This window comes from Danio rerio, chromosome 5, assembly GCF_049306965.1.
Source record: "Danio rerio strain Tuebingen ecotype United States chromosome 5, GRCz12tu, whole genome shotgun sequence".
Lineage (NCBI taxonomy): Eukaryota > Metazoa > Chordata > Actinopteri > Cypriniformes > Danionidae > Danio > Danio rerio.
Window position 1 is genome coordinate 68,219,505 of NC_133180.1, and position 16,874 is coordinate 68,236,378.

A 16,874-nucleotide genomic window follows, 5' to 3' on the forward strand; every position below is an offset into this window, starting at 1 on the left:
ATATATATATATATATATATATATGCATATATATATATATATATATATATATATATATATATATATATATATATATGCATATATATATATATATATATATATATATATATATATATATATATATATATATATATATATGCATATATATATATATATATGCATATATATATATATATATATGCATATATATATATATATATATATATATATATATGCATATATATATATATATATATATATATATATATATATATATATGCATATATATATATATATATGCATATATATATATATATATATGCATATATATATATATATATATATATATATATATATATATATATATGCATATATATATATATATATATATATGCATATATATATATATATATATATATATATATATATGCATATATATATATATATATATATATATATATGCATATATATATATATATATATATATATATATATGCATATATATATATATGCATATATATATATATATATATATATATATATGCATATATATATATATATATATATATGCATATATATATATATATATATGCATATATATATATATATATATATATGCATATATATATATATATATATATATATATATATATATATATATATATATATATATATATATATATATATGCATATATATATATATATATATATATATATATATATATATGCATATATATATATGCATATATATATATATATATATATATATATATATATGCATATATATATATATATGCATATATATATATATATATATATATATATATATATATATATATATATATATGCATATATATATATATGCATATATATATATATATATATATATATATATATATATATATATATATATATATGCATATATATATATGCATATATATATATATATATATATATATATATATATATATATATATGCATATATATATATATATATATATGCATATATATATATATATATGCATATATATATATATATATGCATATATATATATATGCATATATATATATATATATATATATATATATATATGCATATATATATATATATATGCATATATATATATATATATATATATATATATATATGCATATATATATATATATATATATATATGCATATATATATATATATATATATATATATATATATATATATATGCATATATATATATATATACGCATATATATATATATATATATATATATATATATATATATATATATATATATATGCATATATATATATATATATATATATGCATATATATATATATGCATATATATATATATATATATATATATATATATATATATATATATATGCATATATATATATATATATATATATATATATATATATATGCATATATATATATATATATGCATATATATATATATATATATGCATATATATATATATGCATATATATATATATATATATATATATATATATATATATATATATATATATATATATGCATATATATATATATATATATATATATGCATATATATATATATATATATATATATATATATATATGCATATATATATATATGCATATATATATATATATATATATGCATATATATATATATATATATATATACATATATATGCATATATATATATATATATATATACATATATATGCATATATATATATATATATATATATATATATATATATATGCATATATATATATATATATATATATATATATATGCATATATATATATATATATATATATATATATATGCATATATATATATATATATATATATATATACATATATATGCATATATATATATATATATATATATATATATATATATATGCATATATATATATATATATATATATATATATATATATATATATGCATATATATATATATATATATATATATATATATATATATATGCATATATATATATATGCATATATATATATATATATGCATATATATATATATGCATATATATATATATATATATATGCATATATATATATATATATATATATATATATATATATATATATATGCATATATATATATATGCATATATATATATATATATATATATATATATATATATATATATATATATATATATATATGCATATATATATATATATATGCATATATATATATATATATATATATATGCATATATATATATATATGCATATATATATATATATATATATATATATGCATATATATATATATATATATATGCATATATATATATATATATATATGCATATATATATATATATATAAATATTTATATATATATATATATATATATATATATATATATATATATATATATATATATATATATTTATATATATATATATATATATATGCATATATATATATATATGCACACACAATTATATATTAAATTAATCATTATATAAAAAATATATATATATTATTTTTTGTGGATTAAAATTAAATGACATTTTAACTGAAATTAAAATATGCTGTAATAAAGTAAACTTAAACATGACAAATTCTTTCCTCCTGACTAATTCTTTCCAACAGTAAGGCATACATACACATACATACATATATATATATACATACACACACATACATACATATATATATACATACACACACACACACACAGTAGTCAACATTCAAAGTGAATCAAAAAGGTTTTTCAAAATCTTTCTTTTTCTAAAGTTAGGAAGGTTCGGTGACCAAACGTTTATTTTAAAGGATGTAACTGTTTAATAATTAAAAAAGTAGTTCAAATGCAGCAAAAATATTGTCTACATTCTCAGAGAAATGCATAAAATATAAATTTTTAAATAGGGGTATTTATACGAAGCACTGTCGTCTTGTAGTGGTCAAAGTTAACATTTAGGAACAATACAATCAAATTCCTCTGAAATTAAGCTAACTGAAAGGACTTGAATATCAAGTAGTGATCAATATATTCGATTACGAATTTAAGTTTACAGTTATTTTCTTTTTATGAATATACTGTATGGTCCCATAAAAAAAAGATCAACATGAATTATCAGCATTTTGAACGTTTTTACTGTATTTAAAAACAGAACTCTGAATGTTTTAGTCTCTGCCAACATTGTGTGTCTCAGTGGGTCGGTCGATGCGGTAGACAGTCTCAGCAGGCAGGAAGTATCCCAGATACTCCACAGTGTTTGGGGTGGTGTCCGTGTAGTAATGGCCCCCCTCACCATGGTGGCTGAAGCCATGCGTGTGCTCCACTCTCAGGTCAAGACCCTGTCAATTCACCACAATACAATGAGCTCATATTAAACATTTAGTACAGATATAGAATAAAATTGTCTGTTGAACTAAGGTAAGATATGGTGGATGGGTCGGTACTCACCGGGTCTCTGGATATCATGACGGTTTGAAAGATCAGTGGTGCGCTGACTTCAAAATGCCTAAGCCAGTTATTGACATCCTCGTCGGTGTTTAGAGGGCAGACAGAGAACTCACGTGGCTTTAAAAGAAAACAGATGTAAGTCGATGGGAATAACAGCTGTAGATGGTAGTCAGAGTCTGAATCTGTGCAATGCATGATGGGATGTATAGTCAGAAGGGCTAGTGAAGGGCTGGTGGATATACCTGGAGTGTCCTCTAGTGAGTCTGGTGGGTACTCCAGCTAATACTCGTGACACTCAACAGGTGTTTATTTTCCATTAATTCCTATTTAATTACCATGATGTGGATTTTTGCCTTCCCCTTTTGTATAATGAACGTTCCTCCCAGTGCCACGCTCTTCTCTCCGTAATGCTCTGCCATGGTCTTTCTCATGCAGCTCACGAGACTGTCCTCTCCGGTCCTTCTGCAGGCTTTCACCTCAATCACCTGCAATAGGTATTGTCAAATATATTAGAATGATTTCTGAAGGGTTATGTGACACACAAGACTAGATTATTGCAGTTAGGTTTCCCATCACAGGGGCAAAAAATATTAAATATACAATAAAATAAATACAGTGCTCAGTATAAATGAGTACACCCCATTTTGAAAACGAATACTTTTATCCATTTCTCAGTGAATATAGGCAATGTATTTTGGTGCATTTAAACAAAACAGATTTATTAAAGATATATTAATTAAAATAATATTTTAGTCACCAAACATATTTAGAAATTGAAAGATAATATAATTAAATTCAAGCAAAATATAGCAAAATATTACAATATTACAACCTACAAATTTTCAATTTCTTTGCTTCTTTAGACTTTTTCTCTTTTTAAATTTGTATTTAATATTTTTCTATTACATATTAATTTAGGTGTCCTCATTTTTAGACCGTTATCGTAAGTGATTTTGTTAGATAAGTTCCAGATTTGGTTTCAGTACTGACTAATCTAATTTATATGCACAAATATAATATTGTTAATTTTACTATTAAGAATATGAATTTAAAAGAGAGATTTGTAAGGGGTGTACTTATAAATGCTGAGCACTGTATGCAAAAAAATAAATACAAGGAAATAAATATTCAAGAAAAATAATAAATATTCAGTATAAATGAGTAAATCCCTCACAGATCTCGATTTAAATTAATATTTAATAACACATTTGTGCATACATTAGATTAGTCAGTATCAAAGCCAAAAATGGCTAATCTAAAAAATAAAAAGAATAATTAAGCACAGAATTTTTTTTTGCAACAATTCATTTGAGTTTAAATGTCTTATCTTTCTATTGCTGAAGATGTTAGGTGACCAACTAGCCAGCAGCTAGCTCTCTGCAACTCTCACATGGTCGCCCACTGAAGCCAAGCTGGGAAAGGTAGATTGCTGCCGGAAGTACTGTTAGTGAGACCAGCGGGGGGTGCTCAACCTGCAGTCTGTGTGGGCCCTAGCGCCCCAGTATATTGATGGGGACTCTATACTGCTCAGTGAGCGCTTTCTTTTGGATGAGACATTAAACCGAGGTCCTGACTCTCTGTGGTTGTTAAAAATGCCAGGATGTCCTTCGAAAAAGCTGCCTAACCATCTCCATATTATAATCGGCTTCACCACTCTGTCTCCTCTACGCCAAACAGCAGGTGTGTGGTCTGGCGCAATATGGCTGCCATTGTGTCATCCAGGTGGATGTTGCTCACTGGTGGTGGATAAGGAGTTTCCCCAAAAAAATATGTAAAGCGCTTTGAGTATCCAGAAAAGCGCTATATGAATGTAAGGGATTATTATTGTTGTTATTATTATAATTATTATTATTATTATTAATGAATTTAACTGTTTAATACAACCGTTTGTTTTGTTTAAATGCACCAAAGATTATTGCATATATTCAGTAATGGATAAAATTTTTCATTTTCATAAGGGTCTGTACTTTATTTATGCTGAACACTATATATAAAAAAATACAAATGTGAATATTCAAACAATACGTAATAGGTCTTTTGGCTTCTGTATTTGTTACTAACTCACTTGTGATAATCGTTTATGACCATTATCAATGTAAATATTCCACGTATAAAGCTGCAACTCTATAAAAACTGTGTCAGTGAGATATGAAAAGCAAAGTCTCCATTGTTCCTACCTTTCCAGGTTTGCCCTCACATGCATAGAGGTTTGCGAGAAGCCCAAAGTCACAGTCATCAAACCTGTCGCTGTATTTCTCTTGCAGACATTTTCCATCTTCTGGGTTGATGGAGGAAAAATAACTGGCATTCACCGCAGATCTCCCCTCAGCTTCAGTCAGCACCAGCGGCATTAACTAGAAGAAAAAGGAACTGTTTTTTTTTTTTAAATGGTAATGAACCAACAAAGTATTTAAAAGAATAGCTCACCCAAAAATACAAATTACTCTAAATTTAATAACCTGTCTCAAGCAGGTTTTTTTATCCCGGCTCTTCAATGCTGTATAATAGTGTTTTTCTTTTTAAAGCTTCCAAAAGCACATAAAGTTGTTGCAAAACCGTAAGCCACAAAAGGGTTCAAGGAAAAGTTCACTCAAAAATTAATATTTACTTACTATTTACTCACCCTCAAGTGGCTATATACCTTTACAAGTGTCTTTCTTCTGTTCAACACAAATCGTAGGAAATACAAATACAATGCAAATACAATGCAAAAAGCTCAAGCTATTGTTCTCTTAAAGAGAAGTCCTCCGATATGTCATCTTCTCATTTCCCTCTTTCAATTAGTTAGTGTCATTTTAAACTCAGGGCTTCTGGTAGTACCCAGAATAGCAAAGTCCACTAAAGGAGGTCGAGCGTTTTCATATATGGCTTCAAAAACTCTGGTATAGGCTTCCTTTCAATGTCCGAGACTCAGAAATTAGAGAAGGATAATGGAGTGAGTGATTTCACATGGACTTTAAAAATTTGGTTAAGTATGTTTCTTTTTGTTTATATTTTGCTAGCTGGCACAAGTCTGACACAAGTTTCAGTATAATTTTCAAAAGAAGATATCTAAACCTTACTCTTATATGGGCGTTAGCATTAAGCAGAATCAAACTTCATTTTTTTTTTTATATGTCATTATTTTAAGCTGCTTCAAGCTCATTTTAATTGCCTTTTCAACAATCATGCTAAGTGTAATACCATTTGATAGCTAAAAATGAATCCTGCAAAAATAATTTTAAAATCAAACACTGTCACAATAGAAATTCTGTCATGAACAGTCTTGGGATTTAGTATGGTAATGAATATTCATTCATTCATTCATTTTCTTTTCAGCTCAGTCCCTTTATTAATCCAGGGTCGCAACAGCAGAATGAACCGCCAACTTATCCAGTACATACGCAGCAGATGCCCTTCCAGCTGCAACCCATTTCTGGGGAGCCCATAACCTCTTGCATTCACTCACGCGAACGCAGGGAGAACATGCAAACCCCACACAGAAACGCCAACTGATCCAGCCGAGACTTGAACCAGCGACCTTCTTGCTATATATGAAATGTATGAAACTATATATGAAAATGTTGATGTATTTGGTCCTGGCAGTATAGATCTGCTACGCTACTGCATCTTTGATAATTATGGCAGAGCAAGTACCGAGACCTGCTACTGCCAGTATATACACAGACATGCCGTCTAAGAATATAACACCCTGCTGCTGCAAACATAATACATATGTAACTACCATAGCTGATCTAAACACAGGTGGAGCTGTGGTGGAGGAGGGTCTCTGAAAACGTGTTGCAGCTTAAACAGCGTAAAAGGACGCAGAGCATTTAAACTGATGAGGAGCAAGCTCATTGGCTGCCGAGACAACCAATATCCTGTGCCATGTAGTTAATGACGCAGGAGCAGATTAGATTAACCTATCAGCCTGTGTGCGCATAGTTTGATGGCAGAAATTTCACTTGTACTATAAAAAGCTTTTACAGAGCTCCTCCCACAGTGGGTGGAGCCAACTTTCAAGACATACTATTTTAGATTTATTTTTTTCCTGACAAGTCACATACTGCTCTTTCCCCCCCCCCATTTCCGGACGTAATGGTTTTGGACATGGAAAGTTTTTACACAACACTAAATATTTAATTACAGAACAACATTTCAATGGTTTAGAACAGGGGTGTCCAAACTACGGCCTGCAGGCCATCTGCGGCCCGCAATCAGTTTTGTGGTTGCCCGCAAGGCTTTTTTTAAATATCAATAGAATCTTGCCCGATATACAAAAATGAATGTAATTCAATAAATAACCAACGGGTGTCTCTATCACATGAATTCAATTAAGCAGCAGCTCTTGTTATGATCAATCATATCTATCTATCTATCTATCTATCTATCTATCTATCTATCTATCTATCTATCTATCTATCTATCTATCTATCTACACACAGTTGAAGTCAGAATTATTAGCCCCTTTTTGATTTATTTCTTCTTTTTTAAATATTTCCCAAATGATGTTTAACAGAGCAAAGACATTTTCACAATATGTCTGATAATATTTTTTCTTCTGGAGAAAGACTTATTTGTTTTATTTCGGCTAGAATACAAGCATTTTTATTTTTTTATGAACCATTTTAAGGTCAAAATTATTAGCCCCTTAGGTCTTCAGAACAAACCATTGTTATAAAATAACTTGCCTAATTACCTTATTATTACCTAATTAACCTAGTTAAGCCTTTAAATGTCACTTTAAGCTATATAGAAGTGTCTTGAAAAATATCTAGTCAAATATTATTTACTGTCATCATGGCAAAGATAAAATAAATCAGTTATTAGAAATGAGTTACTAAAACTAATATGTTTAGAAATGTGTGGAAAAAAAATCTTCTCTCCGTTAAACAGAAATTGGGGAAAAAATAAACAGGGGGGCTAATAATTTAGGGGGGCTAACAATTCTGACTCTATATATATATATATATATATATATATATATATATATATATATATATATATATATATATATATATATATATATATATATGCCTGTCTGTGTGATGTACACTGTAATCCCGAATAAGTTGACAAAACTCAAAAAATTTGAGGTAATCAGTTACGTCAAATTTTTTAAGTTATGAAATTATCTATTTTAAGTAAACAGAAACATTAAGTTTTGAGTTTGTTGTACTCATGCAAGACACTTCACCTAACTTAAAATACCCAAGTTACTCAGCTTATACGTTTTAATTGCAATTAACTTAATTGTTTTAATTTTTCCAAACTTTAAATACTTAGTCACCCAGCTCATACATTTTAATACCAATTAACTTAATTGTTTTAATTTTTCCAAACTTTAAATACTTAGTCACCCAGCTCATACATTTTAATACCAATTAACTTAATTGTTTTAATTTTTCCAAACTTTAAATACTTAGTCACCCAGCTCATACATTTTAATACCAATTAACTTAATTGTTTTAATTTTTCCAAACTTTAAATACTTAGTCACCCAGCTCATACATTTTAATACCAATTAACTTAATTGTTTTAATTTTTCCAAACTTTAAATACTTAGTCACCCAGCTCATACATTTTAATACCAATTAACTTAATTGTTTTAATTTTTCCAAACTTTAAATACTTAGTCACCCAGCTCATACATTTTAATACCAATTAACTTAATTGTTTTAATTTTTCCAAACTTTAAATACTTAGTCACCCAGCTCATACATTTTGATAGCATTTTTTAAAATTAACTTCTCCATCGTCAGTTTCACAAATAAAATAAGGCATTCGTTAAAAAAATAATAAGTGCACATTCTGTGAAGTGACTCGTTTAGTGTAAACTACACAGAAACTGTATATATATATATATATATATATATATATATATATATATATATATATATAGTTGAAGTCAGAATTATTCGCCCCCATTTATTTTTTCCCCCAATTTCTGTTTGACGGAGAGCATATATATATATATATATATATATATATATATATATATATATATATATATATATATATATATATATATATATATATATATATATATATTCAGTCTTGGTTGAACTATGATTCTGTCATTTACTTATTCCAAACCTGTTTAAGTTTCTTTCTTCTGTTGAACACTTAAAAGGTTATTTTTGACCAAAAAAAAAAAAAGCTGAGACCTGTAACCACCGATTTCCACAGTATTTGTTTTCCTATTAGAAAGTCAGTGGTTACAGGTTGTCAGCTTTACTTAACTTTTGTGTTCAACAGAAGCAAGAAATTCAAGCAGGTTTGGGACAAGTGAAGAGTTAGTAAATGACAGAATTTTACATTTGGACAAACTATCCCTATATATAATAAAATGCACCCTTACGAATTAAAGGTAAATAAATGTTTTGAAGTTACTACCCCAGAGACAGTCTTTATTAAGTAAAAAAAAAAAACAATCAACTCATTCTTTAAGGTTTCCATGCTACGAGACTTTTTATTTTCCATCATCCATGCCAAGCAAAACTTTTTGCACAAGTTCAAAGTCCTTTACTATATATTATGTGAAGAACATACATTAATCCATACAAGACAAGAAAGGTCTGGAAGTGTGCTGTGGGTGGTGTCCAATTCATTCTTCAGGACAACAGAGACCCTCAGTGAATGCAGGGCCAATAAAGCATCTTCAGTCAGCAGGATTATCAATCTAAAAATATAATTCAAGGATATTAATGTAAGGACAGTATCAAAATGACTGAGCCAATATTATATGATTCATCAACTATCCGTGATTACAAATATGTTAAGTAAAAGTTTTCAAAACTTTCATCTTTTTATTAACCATGCCTAATTGTGAAAAGAATGAATGAAGTCTTACCAGGGTGTTCCTAAAGAATCTTAAGTCACGCTCACGCAGCAAGACCAAAAGACCTCTGATAAGAGTAGTCCGTCATGAACTGACATCATGCAGTTCCTGGAAATCAAGTATAATAAATGATGAATAAATGATTTTAAATCAATTTAAAAAAAAAATAAAAATTCAAATTATATTTTAATGTATACTTTAACACGTGACCCCAAACATACCTGCTCATCATAAGCCTTTAAAAGATTAGCCAGGGTATCTGCTGTCTTGCCAGTTTTGGATGCTGTTTGCCTTGAAATTGTCATCAAATGAAATAGGTGGTGGTCCAGTTGTGCAAAGAATTTGTGGGGAAAATTCTCATTTGTAACATGTTGGTACTCTGCAAACAGCAAAAAGAAACAAGAGAGAATTTCATAAAACAAACCCACACCACAAAATATATAGAATTCTAGAAAAAAATTTATTAATATTATTATTATGTTTCATTTACTTATCTATTTTTTACCTCAGATAAAAAATCAGGTGTTGATCAGATGTTGAAAGCAGGATCTTCACGTTGTAAACTGAACTCAAGGTCTAGCTGAAGTTTCACTTTCCTTGTAGTTCCTATCTGTAGTCAGCAACACCCGACCTTCAATTCTGTAAGTACACAAAGTCACAGTGTCATTTAGCTGAGAGTGGAAGTAGTACAATTGCATGATGTCTAACGTTAACCTCCAAAACGGTTAGCAATAGAGCTGATTATCATGTTAGTTGCTTTGATTTGATGAACACAGATTTAATTTAAACAGTATTGAAATTTCTAAAACTGAATAGGACGACAAAGAAATTTAAGGCCTGATTTTAAAAGCTAGAAATAACAAAACTTACCTTATTGTCTAATGATGTAAAAATATATAGACTAAAATATTTATATTTTTAAGATATAAATATATTTTAAGCTACAAAATTTGCACATCAGAAAACTATGTCTTGTTTACCACGTCTTGAATATTTTGTTTTGTTATTATTTTATTTAATAACATAATTTTGTATTAATGTGTTATAGATATGCATACTTTGTTTTTTAGGCTGTTTATATTCTCTCCAGAGTAAACATTTTAAAAAATAGATTGAAAAAAAAAAAAACTTTTATCATACCTTTAAAATACATTTGACCTAAATGACATTTAAACTCATTTAACTGATCGCATTAATCAGGTAATCATTGATATGCAGAGATGTCGTCTTAAGCGCGAGGAAATATTAAGTGTTGATCAGTGCTGGTGATTGAGGCAAAGTTAGTTTTATATTTACACATTCAGACTTTCTCCTTAATAATATAATTTCAGAAAGGTAAATTTTGCATATTCTTAATGGTGAAATCATATTAGCAGCCAATGACTTTCAAAGTACAACATTGTTCAGTCAAAACAAAAAATGCATTTAGTGTAATGTTGTTTTCATGTCATACTTGCATGTGATTTCAGAACGAATAGACAAAGTACCATGGTAAACAATTTATGGAGCGAGTCACAAGTTGTTACTAAATGAATGTATGAATATAAAACCAACTTTATCTCAATGTGGTAGTGTAAATTGAAGCTCTGCTCTGTACCTGCTCAGGTGAGGAGCGCAGCTTAAATGTTCTCCGTCAGGCTATCCTCATACATGGATCAGCAAGCAACAAGCTGCGTGTGACAGAGTTAAGTTTTGAGACTACGTTTTTGCGCGTCATCAGAAAATACCGTTAAGTGTTTAGGCGGAGATCATTTGAGTTATGATTAACGTTATGTTTCTTGCGCCTTTCGTTTCCGAAGTGCCTACAGATTGCAAAGATAATACCACATTCACACACTGGATGGAGTTCAGCGCAGCGCCATGACATGCGGTTGTGAGAGCGCGCGTCTCCATGACAACTTCAGCACAGGCTGAGAAATGGCATACTCGCGCCAAGATTTAAATTTTTTTGAAAAATGTAATCTGCCGATTTTAAATATTTTTGTCTTTATCACACTCTGTTAAAATTCAGAGTTAACACGTAACAACTAACGCTAACGTTGCACTGATTCTAACTTTTTAAACAGCAATGTTAACGTTAGTTAGCAACGAGTGAGGCTAAATATGTTTTCTGTAATGTACGACATGTAAACGCACCCTGATTAACTCTACATTACATTGAACTGTTACTGTGATTATATTAATTAAAACATACATTTAATATTTCTTGGATTTGTAAATATTTTACTTACTGTAGTGTGAAGCGAGGCCGATCCGCCATCTTGAAAAAAACGAATGAAGCATGAGCACGTACGTGAACCTGGATGACGTCAGACGCAAAATCACTGGGCTGACAGATTTTGAGTTAATGAAACTTTAAAGAGACATTTTGTATAAATTAAACCCAGCAGAATTGTTCACCTTACTTGAAAGATTAAATTTTTTCAAACTCAAAAATAAGAAAAAGTTCTAAATACTCATCAAGGTTAATTAAGATAAACGAATTTTAATGATTTAAGTTAATAGAACTCAATTCAATTAATTAGTTACAGCATTAGGGTTTACAGTGTATGTAAAATTTGGCCCGGGACAACGTTTTTTTTTTTTTTTTTTTGCATCTGGCCCTCGGCCCAAAAAGTTTGGACACCCCTGGTTTAGAATATGTGCAGCTATACAAACCTCTCCATTTATTCCAGCAGTTTTGAAAGAGATGGCACCGGCACCAAGAATAAATGCACCAGGCAGCTCCACCTCCTTAGATACACTGTTCATGTTGTACACCTTACAGGGGAGGAAAAAAAAATCCAGGGTTAGTTGTGCAAATGTGTTTGCTTCTGACTAATATATTTAAGCTTTATTAAATGCACCTTGTCCAGTTTGACCAGAGGAATCAGATTAGGTACACCTCCTACATCAGTAATACGAGGCTTGCCGCACAGACCTAATAAAACAGAAACCAGTGATGCTCAGAAAGCCTGTAACATCCTGACATACAGTTGAAGTCTGAATTATTAGCCTCAACACATATATTTTTCAACACATTTCTAAACATATTAGTTTTAATAACTCATTTCTAATAACTGACTTCTTTTATCTTTGCATGATGACAGTACATAATATTTTACTATGTTAAGATACTAGTATTCAGCTTAAAGTGACATTTAAAGGCTTAACTAGGTTAATTAAGTCATTGTTAAAAGATGGTTTGTTCTGTGGACAATCTGAAAAAATAATTGCTTAAGGGGGCTAATAATATTGATCTTAAAATGGTAACATGGTCTTTTATTTTTGCTGAAATAAAACAAATAATTCACAGGACGGCTAATAACGTTCACTTCGACTGTATGTGGACTGTACATCTGTAATCAGTAGCAGACTGTGACATGAGGGGGGGTTGGGGGTGGTGGTTGTGGGGCAGGCCTGATTAAAGATTGACCATCAGTCCACCGGGAAATGTCTGAAATGGCCAGTCCGCCCCTGTCTGTACTTACCTTTGACGGGAAACCCAAAAGGCTGCTGTGTAAGATCTGGACAGTCAGTGACAGAAACTTTTACATCTGAAAAATTCTTGTTGAGTCCTGATTCCAGCACTGTAACGCACACAAACACATGCACAACAAATAGATAAATTACAATGAAGAAATGTGTGCCCAGTGGAAGCTCAGTAAATGATTAAACAGATTATTGTAAAAGCATTATTGCTAGGGTAAGTTAGAAATACATTTGATAAAATTGTTATACAGCTGGTTGTTCTTTTCTTATTCCAAAAAAATACACATGGTCTTTATAGTGACATCAATAGGCCTGAATGCACTGTGATACAAAGTGATTTATAACACAAGTTATTGCAGTAGCAGTAATAGTAACTTGGCCAAACAACTTAAATCACAAATATGGCGGCGCTGCAGCCTGCACCATGAAAAATTGTGAAATAATAATAATAAAAAAAGATCATTTTATCTCATTTATTCATTTTAAAATTAGTTTGGTATTGTATTGTGTTATGGCCTGGTATAAACATTGTATTGTGTTATAAATATTAATCATTTATTAGCAAAACCACTCATTTTACAACATATATTTTAAATTAGTGTTGCAATTGCTGCTCATTAATTGGCATGTTTGTCTGAAAATTAAATTAATATCACAAAAAATATTAAATGTAAAAAAAAAGTATTTGTCTATGTTCAAATTAAATATTAAAATTCTGATTAAAATATTTTCCGCAATCATTCTGCAGAATACATATACAGTTGAAGTTGAATTTTTAGCTCCCCTGAATTATCCGTCCCCGTTTAGTTTTTTGCCCAATACGGAGAGCAGATTTTTTCAACACATTTTTGAACATAATAGTTTTAATAACTCATTTCTAATAACTGATTTATTTTATCTTTGCCATGATGACAGAAAATAATATTTGAGTCGATAGTTTTCAAGACACTTCTATACAGCTTAAAGTGACACTTCTATACAGCTTAAATTGGTGACAAAAATAGTAAAACAAGAAATTTAAAGGATAGTGGCAAAAATTATTTAAAACTAGCATTTGTATTTTTTTTTATTTAAATATGATAATTAATTTTCTTGAAGTATGGTTCAAGAAGATTCAAGACAAGATTCTCACACACACACACACACACACACAGTGGTTGTACATCTGAGAGTGCAGAAAATGCTTAACCCTTGATTTCTTTCAATATAATTTACTGTAACAGTACAGTTATTAATCATACTACTGTATACATTGTTTTTATATGTTAATCGACATTGTTAATGTTCATCGAGATTAAAAGAACGGTTAAAATAGTTTCATGGACTTTGGACTTTTTGTCATTCGCGTTTTTACTAAATATACACTCGCGTTACATGCAATTTCCGTAGTAATGCAACAATTAAAAACGAAATAGAATGATTACCCTGACAGAGCTCCTCGAGATTAGGAACATGCAGCTGGAATTTTTCGGTCTTGCCAGAGTTATCCATCCTTCTCCCTGCGTGTGTTTATTGATCTGTCAGAGCGATCTCTCAGGTTTACGCATGCTGGATCCAGACAGATCACATGATGAGATTGGGTTTTTCTTTCCGCTTACCAGAGGGGCGGGGCATCTTCGCAACTAGCCATTCAGAAAACAAAGGCGAACTCTTGGAAATGCTGCGATTGGTCATCAGAAAACCCGTAAACCCGTCCCCTGTAGCTCCTCCTTGCTCAGGGCTTATTTCATTTTATTTTCAGATTATTAATAAAATCAGTGAAATCTACTTCAAAACTATTAAAAATATATATACAACCGACCAGTTCTCAGTAGATATAAGAAAAGTAGATTTTTCTAATTCTTGTGTTTTTTGCGGAATGGATGTTGACATTGTTATGCCTTTGTTTGTTTGTTTTAATGTGTGTATGTTAAACATTTCTGGTTTCATTTAATGTATATTTAATTTACTGAGTGGTCATAGAATTAATATAAAGAAAAGAAACGTCATATTTCATAAGACAAAAAAGATATAGATAAGAATCTCGTGTTTATGTTAAATCTTTTGATATTATTAGGTAAGTTTCACATGGTAATTGTTGTTGTTGTGTAAACCCGCTCTTGTTCTTAATTTGTTTTTTTCCTCTCCTTTCTCTCATTTCTTTCTAAAATGGGAATATCCTATAGTAAGATTTGCTATATATATATATATATATATATATATATATATATATATATATATATATATATATATATATATATATATATATATATATATTATATTATTATTATTATTATTATTATTATTATTATTATTATTATAAAAAAAACTATATAAATGATATACATGCAATCAAATAAATAAACAAACAAATAAATAAATAAATAGAGTCTCTGTCTCTTGGGGGCCACTTATACAAATTTATTATGTATATTTATGCTTAAAAATATACATTTTCAGGAAACGTGAAACCGTTGATTTTCATAGTAGACTATAAGTAGGCATATTGTATCCTACTGTGGATGTGGCTACCAAAGTATGTAAAAAAATAACTTTTTTGGATCAGCAGAAAAAAAAGAGTAAATTTTAGGTATATTTTCATTTTGTGCTAAACTAGTGCTTCTTCTTAATTTAATATAAACAATTCTTCGCAATGCATAGTCTGTAATTCTAACCTGAAAACAACAGCGCATTTATTTTTAGAATGCAATTTTGTAGAAAGATTTTGGACAGGAATATATTGGCTTGTCTTCTCAGCCTACAAAACCTTTTTGATTTTAAGACAATTAATTAATTTATTGTTTTTGATGTGGGAGTTAGATTGTAAAGAAATGGAAAATATGTTAAAAAATATTTAACTCTTTGTGTTACATCTGCACAAATGTAGTTATTCAGTGTTTGCCTAATTTTAGAACATTTTGTATTGACTTGAAACTTTATTATGAATCTGTCTGCCTATCGCAAAATAAGAAAGCTGCTAAAACAACTGAACTGCAAAAAAAAAAATAATAATAATAATATTAGCATCATGATCATTACCTTTAAGTTATCAGATCTCTTTTGGTACGCTTGTGTAACATTCCTAATAATCCAAATATAGTTTGAGATATATTTATATATATAAATATATTTTTTTTCTTTGAATATTTGTTTTTCTTTGTATTGTTTTTTTTTCTTATA

The 16,874-nt window shown here is 28.7% G+C and overlaps 1 protein-coding gene and 1 long non-coding RNA gene across 4 annotated transcripts; both read right to left on the minus strand.

Moving 5' to 3' along the window:
• Positions 1-2,772: 2,772 nt before the first annotated feature.
• zgc:85789 lies at positions 2,773-15,219 on the minus strand. Its single transcript, NM_212616.1, has 8 exons — positions 15,140-15,219; positions 13,715-13,813; positions 13,091-13,164; positions 12,903-13,004; positions 5,599-5,775; positions 3,757-3,906; positions 3,422-3,538; positions 2,773-3,312 (listed from the first exon to the last, which is right to left on the minus strand). The coding sequence occupies exons 1-8, from the start codon at positions 15,204-15,206 to the stop codon at positions 3,139-3,141; spliced, it is 960 nt and encodes a 319-aa protein (NP_997781.1). The 5' UTR covers positions 15,207-15,219; the 3' UTR covers positions 2,773-3,138.
• LOC141385651 (uncharacterized) lies at positions 9,846-12,520 on the minus strand. 3 transcript variants are annotated; one of them, XR_012406448.1, is made up of 6 exons: positions 12,476-12,520; positions 11,842-11,914; positions 10,750-10,883; positions 10,466-10,623; positions 10,257-10,352; positions 9,846-10,085 (listed from the first exon to the last, which is right to left on the minus strand). It is a non-coding gene; the product is annotated as an uncharacterized lncRNA (long non-coding RNA). The 3 variants fall into 3 exon arrangements; XR_012406449.1 differs by lacking the exon at positions 11,842-11,914; XR_012406447.1 differs by lacking the exon at positions 12,476-12,520 and having other exon boundaries at positions 11,842-12,140.
• Positions 15,220-16,874: the final 1,655 nt, after the last annotated feature.